Here is a 13,364-nt window from a genome sequence, read left to right as displayed (position 1 = left end):
GCTGACGGAATGAAAGAGAGCGTGTATATAAACAGCGCAATCATGGCGATACTGGTTATCAGTTTCGTTTAGGTGTTTCACAACAGTTTCTTTGGTGAACTGAGGAAAAAGTGTGTTCCATTATAGTATCGTAATATTCTAATAATAATTTAGTTTCATCTTTTATTTTTCACTAGCTTTGTTAAGTTCAGTTCACTTAATAAAAAGCATTTTAAAAGAAGCTTAAGTAGATGTTGATATTTTGACATGAAGTAGTCGGTTGTTCCACCATGTGTATATAGTCAGACCACGTGAATTTTTTTTTTAAATTATCGCATTTTTATTTATTTCACCGCAGTACGTTTATTTGCATGTATGAAATAGTTTGTGTTGCTTTCCTTTTATTTTACTTTTTTTTTAAATTTTAAATCATTCATGTATGCATGGCAAAGGGGTTGACATGAATGCTGTGCCTTGCCTTGCCCTGATGCCCAGCCAGTACTCGGCGTTAGTGCGAATGTAGACCACCGTTTGCGGGTAGACCGCGTTGAAGTCCATGACGCGGAGTCGCGCCGTCAGTCTCTGTCTGGAGTCCACGTCATCCAGGGAAAGGTTGGATGTCAAGCCAGCAGCTTGCAGCACCTTGACCGGCACGTTCCACGCCACCAGGTGGGGCACGTAGTGGTTGATGACGTCACACGGCCTGGTCATCACCATGGCGAACCGTCGGCCCGTGACGTGGGCGAGAAGGTAGACCCCCACCAGCCCCCGCTGTCGGTCCCCCCATCCCCCGCACGACCGCCGTCCGTCACACACAAACACCAGGTACCTGACGCTGTTAGTGATGGTGCTGTCAGCAGCAGAGCTATTGGGGGTCTGAGCTGCCCCCCTCGGCTGAGATGTCTTCTCCCCTCGCTTTGGAGTGTTCAGTTCTGTGCCATCGTCCTTCACAAAATTGTCGGCAGCAGCAGAGTGTCTGGAAAACTCAGCTACCCTCTGCACAGATTTCTCCTTCCCTCGCCGTGGAGTTTTCAGTTCTGGTTTCTTTGCTTGTCGACTTTTTCTGTTTTTCGCTACAGTATCTCCAACAGATAGCCGATATACGTGGATGTCGTCGCTGTTGTTGATGAGGGCGATGCGAGAGGGATAGCTGGCTGTCAACATCACCAGCATCACGTAGACGACGGTGGCCACACCACAGAACGCCAGGAACACTTTCAGCAGTCGCCGCGTCATCTGCACACAGCGATACTGATTTAATATGATGAAAAGGCCTGAACACTTGTAGCAGTCGCTTGATCTGCACACAGCGATACTGATTCAATATGATGAAAAGGCCTGAACACTTGTAGCAGTCGCTTGATCTGCACACAGCGATACTGATTCAATATGATGAAAACGCCTGAACACTTGTAGCAGTCGCTTGATCTGCACACAGCGATACTGATTCAATATGATGAAAAGGCCTGAACACTTGTAGCAGTCGCTTGATCTGCACACAGCGATACTGATTCAATATGATGAAAAGGCCTGTACACTTGTAGCAGTCGCTTGATCTGCACACAGCGATACTGATTCAATATGATGAAAAGGCCTGAACACTTGTAGCAGTCGCTTGATCTGCACACAGCGATACTGATTCAATATGATGAAAAGGCCTGAACACTTGTAGCAGTCGCTTGATCTGCACACAGCGATACTGATTCAATATGATGAAAAGGCCTGAACACTTGTAGCAGTCGCTTGATATGCACACAGCGATACTGATTTAATATGATGAAAAGGCCTCAACACTTGTAGCAGTCGCTTGATATGCACACAGCGATACTGATTCAATATGATGAAAAGGCCTCAACACTTGTAGCAGTCGCTTGATATGCACACAGCGATACTGATTCAATATGATGAAAAGGCCTCAACACTTGTAGCAGTCGCTTGATCTGCACACAGCGATACTGATTCAATATGATGAAAAGGCCTGAACACTTGTAGCAGTCGCTTGATCTGCACACAGCTATACTGATTCAATATGATGAAAAGGCCTGTAAATGAAGTCAGGCGTGTCGAAGACAGTTTTCCCTTTTAATAATAATGTATTCATTTTAATGAACTTTAAAGTTTTGTCATTGTTTTTGTTATTGATACTGAAATCAATACTACGAAAAAGCCTGAACGCCTGTTACACGGGTCCGGAGTGGAACAGTGGTTACAGTGTCAGTCTCTCTCGCTGGCGTACAGAGTTCGAATCCCAGTCGCGGCGATATTTTCAGCGTTACTTAATTAGCCACTTTACAGTCCACTGGGTTCCAGTGTGATGAGAATGCGGTTTTTGTGAGAGGTGGGGGATAATTCACGGCTCGGAATTCTAGCAGTTGTAACAATTGTCAGGAAGTAGCCAGGGCTGAGTGTACAGTAGTACCTGCCATATCCGGTCACCCATTAGTCATTGCAAAGGTGACCGCAAATATCAGGTGGCCGTTCATTACAGGCCCCCTCCTCCTCCAAAAAAACCCCCAAAACACGATCAAGTTTTCATGAAGAAAAGAAAGCGATCATCCACGAGCCGCCGATTCATTGTCTCTGTTAGTTTTGCTTTTGTTTATACATCTTAATTATTTGCGTGTTTAACTCGATCGTCCTGGCTAAGCTATTGTTTCGTATGTTTCTATGTGTGTTGTTTGGATTATTATATATGTATTTGAGTGTCAGATAAACAAGTGTTTCAAACTCACATCAGCTGTGATCGATCCGGAAGTGACTACCGTAAATGTACATGTATGCGCATGTCTGTATTTACAGTTTGCGCATGCGTAAGTATTCTCTGCTGCCTTAATAACCTTCACTCTTTGCTCTAAAGTCAGCACCAGTCTTTTCTTTGTTGGAGTTTGTGTTGCCATTCTGAAAGACTGACTGACTGACTGAACAAATTCTTGACGGGCTTGCAAAGGCTTCAAATAATCACTCAACAATCACTCACGTCTTCATTCACGAAACAAACAAACACAAACACGCAGCGATCGCTCACACTCCAATGTAAACAAAAACAATCTTGAGTTTGACTCGTCAGCTTTATTAACAGGCGATACATGTGTTAACAGTTATAGAAAGTGGACAGGTGCTGATTTCTAACGGCCAGATAGCAGGTGGGAGGTGGGTGGGCGGGGAGAGCCACAGGCGCTCGCCCGCGAAAGTGACAAGTGGCCGTTAAGTGGCCGCTCCTGTCGAGTAAGAGGGGCACCTTAGGGCAAAAATCAGTGACCGTTGACCGCGTCAGACAGGTTAACGGCCATTAAGAGTCAATTATAGAAGGAAAACTCATTAGTCATGGGAAAGCTGGCCGCTCCAGGCAGGTTCACGCCCACGAAAGGGCCGGAAATGGAAGGGACTACTGTAGAACTTTTTTTTTTTTTTTTTTTTTTTTTTTTTTTAAAGAAGTGTAGAACTTGTTATGCTCCTCTAGCGTGTACCGTAAACTACCTTGTAAGCGCTCAGTACCTATCAAGCTAACGCCATACCTCTACTTTGGTACCCCTCCCCCTCCACCCCACAATTGTCCCAAAGGTGTAAAAAAAAAAAAAAAAAAAAAAGATATTCTAAACCTCACTGAATACAGAGATGACATTCAAGTGAATAATGACAACATGCTGCAATGCAGTCACACCGTTGAGTTCATACTTTTGACACTTCAGTCTCTGAATAGCCATGCCAAAACACACCTGTCTAAGGTTTGAAAGATCGTCCGTGGGGGATTTAAAGATATCGAGTGGGTTGTTTGTAATACGTGTGCGTGTATGTGTGTTTGTCTAGGTGTGTTTGTCTAGGTATGTTTGTCTAGGTGTGTTAGTCTAGGTATGTTTGTCTAGGTATGTTTGTCTGTGTATGTTTGTCTAGGTATGTTTGTCTGTGTGTGTTTGTCTAGGTATGTTTGTCTAGGAATGTTTGTCTAGGTATGTTTGTCTAGGTGTGTTTGTCTAGGTGTGTTTGTCTAGGTATGTTTGTCTAGGTATGTTTGTCTGTGTGTGGTTGTCTAGGTATGTTTGTCTAGGTATGTTTGTCTAGGTATGTTTGTCTAGGTATGTTTGTCTAGGTATGTTTGTCTAGGTGTGTTTGTCTAGGTATGTTTGTCTGTGTGTGGTTGTCTAGGTATGTTTGTCTAGGTATGTTTGTCTAGGTATGTTTGTCTGTGTGTGCGGCTAGCCTGTCTTCACGTTGTGGTTCTTTTTGTTTGACTTTGTTATTTTTTTAATGTTTTGTTTGACATAAATTATCGGTCTATGTCTATGTCCGGTCAGGAATAAAAGCTGGTTCTGGTGTATGACTGTGTACGTAAGCGTTTGTAAGAGTGCCTTGGAAAATGATGAACATATATGAGCTTGCGGTGATCATCCTTTTTGAGGATCTTCTTCTTCTTCGTCTTTGTTCATGGGCTGAAACTCCCACGTTCACTTATGTTTTTGCACGAGTGGATTTGTACGTGTATGACCGTTTTTACCCCGCCATTCAGGCAGCCATACGCCGATTCCGGTGGAAGCATGCTGGGTATTTTCGTGTTTCTATAACCACCCACCTCGGACATGGATTACAGGATCTTTTCCGTGCGCACTTGGTCTTGTGCTTGCGTGTCCACACGAAGGGGGATAAGACACTATCTCCACTCTTAATCCACCTGGCAGCCTTGGGCGGGATTTAAACTCACGACCTTCCGATTAGGAGGCCGACATCTTACCTACTAGGCCACTGCGCCCGTCCTTGTTGAGGATGAAAGTCGCTTGTTCATTTCAATGTTGTTCATTCTCTCAGGTGCTAGGAGATTGGTTCCGCATAACTCTCGCCGACTCCATTACACATGTCGTATACATTTAGAGCGCTTACTTCCCTTTTCTTATTTGTTGTTCAAAACAGTCGTGTAATTGCTATTTATGTCAATCATGCTCCTTACCCCCTCTGCACCATGTGAGCCCTAACACACGAATGACGCTCGACGCCCTGAACACCTTATAGCTCAGCGGGTGGCGGGTGGAGCCGTGTATTCCAGCTAGAATCTGATAAAACACACTGAGACGTCACATTGTGTACCAGGCAATTCATCGCGCCGAGTGTAAAATACAGCCATTCTACCCGTCGCAATTAAAACTGTGACGCAGGTAAAGTCTCGTTGTCATTCACACTCAGCCCCTCGTCCATAGAACGAAGCGCATCCAACTGTGACGCCGGTAGAGGCTACATCAGGTAAAGTCTCGTTGTCATTTACATTCAGCACCTCGTCCATAGAACGAAGCGCATCCAACTGTGACGCCGGTAGAGGCTACATCAGGTAAAGTCTCGTTGGGTTGGAAAATATTCACCGACAGTCCGCGGATCAACATAAAGGCCACTTCTATTAGGCTGTGTGTGTGTGTGTGTACGTGTGTGTGTGTGTGTGTGTGTGTGAGTGCGTGTGTGTGTGTGTGTGTGTGTGTGTGTGTGTGTGTGTGTGTGTGTGTGTGTGCTTTTCAGTGTTCGTGTGTCTGTGTGTGTGTTTCTTAGTGTTCGTGTGTCTGTGTGTGTGTTCAAGTTCTTAGTGTTCGTGTGTCTGTGTTTGTGCTTCTTAGTGTTCGTGTGTCTGTGTGTGTGTTTCTTAGTGTTCGTGTGTCTGTGCATCTTAGTGTTCGTGTCTGTGTGTGTGCCCTGGCTTTGTGTGTAGAGAAGGTTGATGGGTGGTGAGGCTTGTGGTGTCGTTGTAACCAGTCGACTCCTCCGCCCTACCAAGGGCACGCTATTTGGAGATGACAAATATATAGCCTACATAGCCTAGCCAACCGTACTGTTTTTCGTGTGTACTTACAGAAGGTTGCATTGTCACGACTGAAAGAGCAAGCGGGTGGGGCGGGAGGAGGGAAGGGGAGGGGGGGAGTCAGTGTGGAGTTTATGCAAGATCAACGAGGCCAGTGACAAAAACAGGTCTCATGAGAACATGTATCTCGTTACACAGAGGCACGATCAGAAAACATCTTCCCGTAACGAGAAGCTAAAAACATGCACAGCAAACACACACACACACACACACACACACACACGCGCGCGCGCGCGCGCGCGCGCGCGCACGCATGCACGCATGCACGCCCGTACAATCACACACACACACACACACACACACACACAATCACACACACAATCACACACACACACACACACACGCACGCACGCAGGCACGCATGCACGCCCGCACACACACACACACACACACACACACACACACACACAATCACCCACACATGTCTTCCTACATCCACAAGTAACAAGCACAATATGAATGAGGTCAAAAAGAGAATGATTATTTAATGATTGAGAGACATACACGGGAACTTTTCCAAGCAAAAGTATTTTGATAGCAATATAAAATAACGTACATACCTCAATTGTTTTACTCGTTTAGGAAAAAGATCAGAAACCAATCCTCATGAAAGAGAGAAACACACACACACACACGCACACACACACACACACACACCCATAAACAACCACACACACACGCACACACACACATAAACAACCACACACACACGCACATACCCATAAACAACCACACACACACGCACACACCCATAAACAACCACACACACACGCACACACCCATAAACAACCACACACACACGCACACACCCATAAACAACCACACACACACGCACACACCCATAAACAACCACACACACACGCACACACCCATAAACAACCACACACACACGCACACACCCATAAACAACCACACACACACGCACACACCCATAAACAACCACACACACACGCACACACCCATAAACAACCACACACACACGCACACACTCATAAACAACCACACACACACGCACACACCCATAAACAACCACACACACACGCACACACCCATAAACAACCACACACACACGCACACACCCATGAACAACCACACACACACGCACACACCCATAAACAACCACACACACACACGTACACGCACACACCCATAAACAACTACACACACGCAAACACAAACACACACACGCAGTCGCACACATTTACAACATTTTGGATCATCCCTCGTACCCCAAAAACATAAAGTTATCTTATCATGGCACAATGGTGTATGGCTTTATTATCCCCATAAACTATGCAAACAACCTATTCCAACACCTTTTATTGTCATGATTAATGTCACACACATGTTTCACAAGCTTTATAGAATGACCCATCCATGACATGTGTAATAACCCGTCACTCCTGCACCAACATGTCGCCGCTTACACACACACACACACACACACACACACACACACACACACACACACACACACACACACACACACACACACATAAACACACACACATGAACCCACACTCGGACAGAAACTACACCAAAGAAGACTACAGCACAGTTATACAAACAAAACAAATCTTACATACCTCACTGTATTACTCCTGTAGGTAAAATATCAGAAACCAAACTCCACGAGAGAGAAACCGGGACACATACAAACACTTGCACACACTGTGACACATACACACCAACACAGCCTCACTGTTATCACACGCATAATCCAAGGGGGGTCAACATTCCGGGGTATCCACCAACCGATCACGAAACTGAGGCAGTAATGAACGAACCTGTTCTCCCACCCGTTTAAATTGTCGGTGTCGGGGCGGTTAAAATCGTCACCGAGAACGTTGGCGAGTATTTCCTCATTTCGCGTTATATACTTGTAACACTCGATTTGGATTGCATGATTCGGTCGCAGAGCCACGGTTTAGGGAGTTGTTGTTGTTTTTGTTGTTGTTGTTGTTGTTGTTGCCGTCGTCGTTGTTGTTGTTACTGTTGATGTTGTTGTCGCTGTTGTTGTTGTTGACGTCGTCGTTGTTGTTGTTGTTTTTGCTGTATCTCTTGCTGCTGTTGTCGTTGTTGTTGCTGCTATTGCTGTTTTTACATTTAGTCAAGTTTTGACTAAATGTTTTAACACAAGAGGGGGAATCGAGACGAGGGTCATGGTGTGTGTGTGTGTGTGTGTGTGTGTGTGTGTGTGTGTGTGTGTGTGTGTGTGTACGTGTATGTGTGTGTGAGTGTGTGTGTGTGTGTGTGTGTGTGTGTGTGTGTCTGTGTGTGTCTGTGTGTGTGTGTAGAGCGATTCAGACTAAACTACTGGACCGATCTTTATGAAAATTGACATAAGAGTTCCTGGGAATAATATCCCCGGAGGCTTGTTTTATTTTTCGATAAATACCTTTGATGACGTCATATCCGGCTTTTTGTAAAAGTTGAGGCGGCACTGTCACATCCTCATTTTTCAATCAAATTGATTGAAATTTTGGCAAAGCAATCTTCGACGAAGGCCGGACTTTGGTATTGCATTTCAGGATGGTGGCTTAAAAAATAATTAATGAATTTGGTCATTAAAAAATGGAAACTTGTCATTGAAATTATTTTTTGTTTAAACGATCCACAAATAATTTCATCTTATTATTCTTCGTCATTTTCTGATTCCAAAAACATATACATATGTTATATTTGGATTACAAACAAGCCCTGAAAAATAAAAATATGAAAATTATGATTAAAATTAATTGTCCGAAATCGATTTAGAAACAATTTCATCTCATTCCTTGTTGGTTCTTGATTCCAAAAACATATAGATATGATATGTTTGGATTAAAAACAAACTCAGTACGCTAAAAAGAATAGAGATACAGAAAAGCGTGTTATCCTGCTCAGCGCGACCATTACCGCACTATTCTGGCTTGTCGATTTCACTGCCTTTGCCACGAGCGGTGGACTGACGAAACTACGAGTATGCGGTCTTGGTGAAAAAATGCAGTGCGTTCAGTTTCATTTTGTGAGTTCGACAGCTTGACTAAATGTTGTTATTTCGCCTTACGCGACTTGTTTGTTGTTGTTGTTGTTCTCGCAGTTGTTGTTGCTGATATCGCTGTTGTTGTTGCAGTTATTGCTGTTGTGTTCGTCTGTCTGTTCGTCTGTCTCTGTCTGTTCATCTGTCTGTTCGTCTGCATTCATTTCGCGTCACGGCTGAGATGGGAATGTGGCGATCGAGACTCGGAACAGAGCTGGATTGATAGAATCACTTCTGATCTCTTCTTCTTCTTCTGCGTTCGTGGGCTGAAACTCCCATGTACACTCGTGTTTTTACACGAGTGGAATTTTACGTGTATGACCGTTTTTACCCCGCCATTTAGGCAGCCACACGCCGCTTTCGGAGGAAGCATGCTGGGTATTTTCGTGTTTCCATAACCCACCGAACTCTGACATGGATTACAGGATCTTTTCCGTGCGCACTTGGTCTTGTGGTTGCGTGTACACACGAAGGGGGATAAGTCACTAGCAGGTCTGCACACAAGTTGACCTGGGAGATCGGAAAAATCTCCACTCTTAACCCACCAGGCGGCCGCGGCCAGGATTCGAACCCTCGACCTTCCGATTACAAGGCCGACGTCTTACCACCCTGCCACAGCGCCCGTCAATTCTGATCTCAACTTGATCATATTAGAATTCCGATCTTAACTCCTTGCAGTTCTTACCTTCCATTTTGTTCACCGCTGAACGATGGTTTGACAGGCGATGTTCGTTCACTTGGAGTTATCAACACATCTTTTTGACAAGCGATCTAATACATTGAGCTCCGCTGAACACAATCCGACACCAAACAACGTCATTATCTTGGTAGTTTGAAAAAGGGAATACCTCATGCAGTGAACGGTGTCTTTGACGTCAATTTGTCCAGGATGCCCGCTGAGTTCTTCACCTGCGGTCATTTTCTTATCACCATGCGGTCGGACGAGTTTTTGAAAGCAAACAATAACCATTTGGCACCTTGAACAAGGACTTCTGGGAGCTAGTGCCGCCAGCAACAACCGTGACGATGTCGATCGACGTCGTTGGATCAAAAATGTTTAAGTTCTTCATGTAAAGCATCTTCTCTCTGTGACGTCTAAGTGTTGACCTGTGCTCGTGTGGATCTTAAAGATGCAGTGCCAGAGTCACAGCATGGAGAGCAAAGATCTGCCTTTTTGTCGCAGACTACGATATAAGCAACGAAAAGCTTAATCCCACAACTATATCACAGATGCCTACACATACCTTTTGCCAGCCAAACGAAACTTCATGCGGTTTGTCAGTGATTGTGTTCTGGAGCTGAAGGCTGTGAGACTTCATGCGGTTTGTCAGTGATTGTGTTCTGGAGCTGAAGGCTGTGAGACTTCATGCGGTTTGTCAGTGATTGTGTTCTGGAGCTGAAGGCTGTGAGACTTCATGCGGTTTGTCAGTGATTGTGTTCTGGAGCTGAAGGCTGTGAGACTTCATGCGGTTTGTCAGTGATTGTGTTCTGGAGCTGAAGGCTGTGACACAATGGACCCACATACCATCTTTTACACTGTTCTTACGTTATCAAACACAATGTCTTGACGTAAAGTATCTAATAATGCTGCGTCGCCCAAAACAAATAACGGTTTTGGCTGGGACAAAAAAAGAACAGGGCCGGAGTGCTATGTTAATTATGAGCAGTTCTTCCACACCCATTTAAAAAATATGACACTACCCGTATATTGAGCCAGAATTTTTTGTTTTGGCAAATCGACGTTGCAGTTCCGGAGCAAATGATCAAAATTACTTTGCGATTTTGCGTTCAAACGTGTTTTCCCATAATATAACGCTGCACAGGTCGAAACTATGGCCAAGAACACATCTATGGTACTTCGAAAAAAGAAGAATAACAAAATTCTTGTCCAATACGACTTGCAATTTACCGTGTGCGCTGTTAAAATCTCCCTTCCTTCAAAGCAGATGAAAAGCAGACATCTTCATTTACTTCCAAGGGAGAAATCGTTGGTCATAAAGTCTTGCAGGACCCAAACATACTTCTGCACGCTTTCTTTTCTTTTCATATTCAGTAGCTTCGCAAAAATGAAGTGTCATTGGTTTTCTCAACTTGTCAAGTCAGTCAAAACGACCGCAGAACACAGAACTGGGAAATGACACTGATTGAAATACGAAAGATCTCCGATGACGAAAGTATAAATGACGTCATCTGGTCACACCTATCTCAAGAACTAAGCGTCGCAAATTGCAAATGATAACAGACATGTCGAGAAAGATATCAAGTATGAGCCTTCAGACGAATGCTGCTATAGTTTGTGAGACATGTCTGTTATCATTTGCTAACAGTCAGCATATTGAAAATAACGGTTTTATTACCGTTTATTTCGACCAAAAGAAATTTCGAAGCGACCCCGCGAATTAGACAGAACAGCCGCAATGTGAACTTGAGCGCTCCTACCTGATTATGCCTGTCAGTCAAAGAATTCTCGTGACCTGGGTCAGCCAATCAGAGTCACACACCTGACGTGATGAATATTCACAGGTCAAATGCGTTTGACACACAACATACTCACAAGATAAACCATGTTTACCATGCGTTTTCATTGCTTCGCTTTTTCTTGTTGAACAGAGAGTGACAGATTTAGAACCGACTCCAGACAGATGGGAAATGACGTAAAGATACATTTGACGTAAAGCGAGTGACGCAATTTCACTTGATTTTTCCGAACTTTGATCATTTAGATTTCAAGTGAGCGGGTCGGCATTGCACACTCAGAGGGTGGGTGGTGCCTTGCTGTTCCGTAGAGCACCCACCGACAAAACTCGCTTTTCGGTATTTTTTACATAAAGAGAGTATTATCTGACAGCATTTGAAGAGTCATTCTTTAGAATAGATCACGCTGATATTGTTAATTTAAATGTGTAATATATCCTGTTTATTTTTAGAGTGATAAACAAAAAGGGTCCCTGCCTGCACGTTATAACATTTAGAGGGTCACCTAGAATCTGTTCTGATTGGTCAGGGTCACCTAGAATCTGTCCTGATTGGTCAGGGTCACCTAGAATCTGTCCTGATTGGTCAGGGTCACCTAGAATCTGTCCTGATTGGTCAGGGTCACCTAGAATCTGTCCTGATTGGTCAGGGTCACCTAGAATCTGTCCTGATTGGTCAGGGTCACCTAGAATCTGTCCTGATTGGTCAGGGTCACCTAGAATCTGTCCTGATTGGTCAGGGTCACCTAGAATCTGTCCTGATTGGTCAGGGTCACCTATATCTGTCCTGATTGGTCAGGGTCACCTAGAATCTGTCCTGATTGGTCAGGGTCACCTAGAATCTGTCCTGATTGGTAAGGGTCACCTAGAATCTGTCCGGATTGGTCAGGGTCACCTAGAATCTGTCCTGATTGGTCAGAAAGCCATATGGGGCACTGAATTGGAAATAAATGTTCATGTAGGTTTTTGACGTCATTAGTTCACGTGCGGGACCTCCTGTGAGCCTGGTCGAGGGCGACTCTTCCCGGCCCGGAGGCAGACCAGAATTAATTCGTAAAAGAATTGCAGTTTTTGACTCCTGGCATGAAAGTCAATGAAACTTGTTTTGTGTTTCAATCGGACAGCTGCCCGAGGCGTGCCTGAAAGCCCTAGGGGCTCCGTTCAGTTGAACGCGACAGGTTCAGTGCCCTGAGTTCAGTCAGTAGATTTACTCCAAGGGGTCGTACGTTTTTAGATCTATTTTCCACGAAGGCTGTCGTCATCATTTGAAACAAATAATTGGCGCGATGGTGGCTTCAAACTGGACTTTGTTCTCATGGTACTGGCCACAGAACTATTACCTGGACTTTGTTCTCAGGGTACTGGCCACAGAACTATTACCTGGACTTTGTTTTCAGGGTACTGGCCACAGAACTATTACATGGACTTTGTTCTCAGGGTACTGGCCATAGAACTATTACCTGGACTTTGTTCTCAGGGTACTGGCCACAGAACTATTACCTGGACTTTGTTCTCAGGGTACTGGCCACAGAACTATTACCTGGACTTTGTTCTCAGGATACTGGCAACAGAACTATTACCTGGACTTTGTTCTCATGGTACTGGCCACAGAACTTTTACCTGGACTTTGTTCTCAGGTTACTGGCCACAGAACTATCACCTGGACTTTGTACTCAGGGTACTGGCCACAGAACTATTACCTGGACTTTGTTCTCATGGTACTGGCCACAGAACCATTACCTGGACTTTGTTCTCAGGTTACTGGCTACAAAACTATTACCTGGACTTTGTTCTCAGGTTACTGGCCACAGAACCATTACCTGGACTTTGTTTTCAGGGTACTGGGCACAGAACTATCACCCGGACTTGGTTTTCAGGGTACTGGGAACAGAACTATCACCCGGACTTTGTTCTCAGGTTACTGGCCGCAGAACTATTACCTGGACTTTGTTTTCAGGGTACTGGGCACAGAACTATCACCCGGACTTTGTTTTTAGGGTACTGGGCACAGAACTATTACCCGGACTTTGTTCTCAGGTTACTGGCCACAGAACTA

At 44.6% G+C, this 13,364-nt stretch overlaps 1 protein-coding gene across 1 annotated transcript in view; it reads right to left on the bottom strand.

The window, feature by feature from the left end:
* LOC138951146 (uncharacterized) overlaps positions 1-7,596 on the bottom strand; it is a 9,655-nt gene extending 2,059 nt beyond the window's left edge. The window contains exons 1-3 of the mRNA XM_070322789.1: positions 7,399-7,596; positions 458-1,215; position 1 (exon numbers count right to left, since the gene is read on the bottom strand). The exon at position 1 is cut by the window's left edge and continues 218 nt beyond it. Of these exons, the coding sequence (XP_070178890.1) occupies position 1; positions 458-1,215 (759 nt within the window). The 5' untranslated portion in view covers positions 7,399-7,596. The remainder of the gene's footprint in view (positions 2-457; positions 1,216-7,398) is intronic.
* Between the last annotated feature and the right edge of the window lie 5,768 nt (positions 7,597-13,364).

The sequence above is a fragment of the Littorina saxatilis genome, linkage group LG16 (assembly GCF_037325665.1).
Source record: "Littorina saxatilis isolate snail1 linkage group LG16, US_GU_Lsax_2.0, whole genome shotgun sequence".
NCBI lineage: Eukaryota > Metazoa > Mollusca > Gastropoda > Littorinimorpha > Littorinidae > Littorina > Littorina saxatilis.
The sequence above is the reverse complement of the archived record's forward strand: the minus strand, read 5'-3'. Positions and strand labels throughout refer to the sequence as shown.